Source organism: Rhincodon typus, chromosome 28 (assembly GCF_021869965.1).
Source record: "Rhincodon typus isolate 14 chromosome 28, sRhiTyp1.1, whole genome shotgun sequence".
Taxonomy (NCBI): domain Eukaryota; kingdom Metazoa; phylum Chordata; class Chondrichthyes; order Orectolobiformes; family Rhincodontidae; genus Rhincodon; species Rhincodon typus.
This window is the reverse complement of record NC_063359.1, coordinates 5,172,309-5,173,970: the sequence shown is the minus strand read 5'-3', so window position 1 is coordinate 5,173,970 and position 1,662 is coordinate 5,172,309. Positions and strand designations below refer to the sequence as shown.

At 39.1% G+C, this 1,662-nt stretch overlaps 1 protein-coding gene across 1 annotated transcript in view; it reads right to left on the bottom strand.

Moving 5' to 3' along the window:
- The window catches only part of dph7 (diphthamide biosynthesis 7), a 22,265-nt gene extending 20,686 nt beyond the window's left edge, over positions 1–1,579 (bottom strand). Inside the window, exons 1-2 of the mRNA XM_020522960.2 lie at positions 1,386–1,579; positions 311–450 (exon numbers count right to left, since the gene is read on the bottom strand). Coding sequence (XP_020378549.1) covers positions 311–450; positions 1,386–1,535 — 290 coding nt within the window. The 5' untranslated portion in view covers positions 1,536–1,579. The remainder of the gene's footprint in view (positions 1–310; positions 451–1,385) is intronic.
- Between the last annotated feature and the right edge of the window lie 83 nt (positions 1,580–1,662).

The window sequence follows — 1,662 nt, the reverse complement described above, 5'->3', positions numbered from 1 at the left end:
CCCGAAACGTCAGCCTTCCCGCTCCTCTGATGCTGCTTGGCCTGTTGTGTTCATCCAGCTCTACACCTGGTTATCTCACATTCTAGGGAACACTTCTAATGTGCATCTTATCCAAATCCCCATTCTTCAGAGCCTAAACTGTCAGAATGAACAAGCTGCTCGGCCATGGTGGTGTTTCTGAGATGAGCTTCTGATCCAACTGTTTACTGTCACCTCCACACAGTCTTTTCAATAACCTTTACTTCAATTCAACTTTAATAATGGACGGCTCACTATGTCAAACTAACTCTCTCCATCTCTTTATACTTACCATTTGAGATCTAATATTGCTGGCATTTCAATCCTCTGTACTTCTTTTAGTGGAGAATAGTGCTGATCCTCATTGAAATAGTAAAGGTAAAGACGCCCCTGTCTTAAATGGGGCTCATTGCTTTCAGAGTCTCCTGCACCCTGAAAAAAAAACCAACATCTATTAAATGAGTTAAATGCAAGACGACTAAGCAATGCTAAGTTCAAGAGGGGTCTTTGATGTAAAACCTTTGAATTAGATATTTTAACTATGACAGGAATGATAGCTGAACCAGAACCTACTCTCAACCATCATCTCTACAGACAAACTATGCACAGGTCCATTGGTAGCTGAATTGCTGAAGTTAAGCAGTTTATTTTTCACAGCTGAGGAATTATGAGAACAATTGGCGTATTCCTGCTTCTGTCCCACTGAATGCAGCACAAGTCTATAGTAAAACAAAAGTCTCCTAATCTGCACTTGTGAATTCCATTTAAAAATAGCGAGGTTTTTTAAGTTATCAATACATTGAGACACCATTTTGGAGTACTGGCTATAATACTGGTTATCTTATTTAAAGGATGTAAATGCACTGGAAACATTTCAGAGGTTTACTAGACTAATACCTGAATGGGTGTTTTGTCTCAAGGAATGGTTTGTCAGTCAAGGTTTGTATCCACAGGGGCTTAGAAAAGTAAGAGATGACTTCATTGAAATAAGAAATATTTGAAAGGTTCTGACATGCTCCATGTGGAAAGAATTCTTCCTTTGGTGGGCAAATACAGAATAATATGTCACTATCAAAATAAGAGGTTGACAATTTTAGGACAGAATTAAAGAAGAAGTTTTCTCTCATCATCAAGAATACTTGGAACTCTTCTGCAAGACAGTGAAGCAGAGTCCTTCTATGGTTTTAAGGCAGAGGTACATAGATTCTTGATAAGTAACGAGGTGAAAAGTAAAATCAGGGCTAAACAAGAACACAAAGTAAATCAGATCAGCCATAATGTTAGCGAATGGCGGACTGGGCTCAAGGATCTGAGTAGCTTAATCTTGCTCCCAGAATCAAGGTCTCTTCCCATGAATGGCATAGTACCTTTTCATTGGGATTCTTCAGTTGATAAGTGCCACAGGTCAGTACATTATGCCACGGTTCAATGGGACACCATTCTACAGCATCTGCACTACACTCTGTATCCACCACTTGCAGGGTTCGAGCTGTGCAGCGAGCCTCCATGTCATTCATTCATTCCAAGATCAATGTGATCATTCAGAAGAACATAGAACTGCAGCCTCTAGCGAAGAAAGTTGACAATTAACTTCTAATTTAGATAGATAAAATCTACTAACACAAAAAAAGACATTTAATTCTT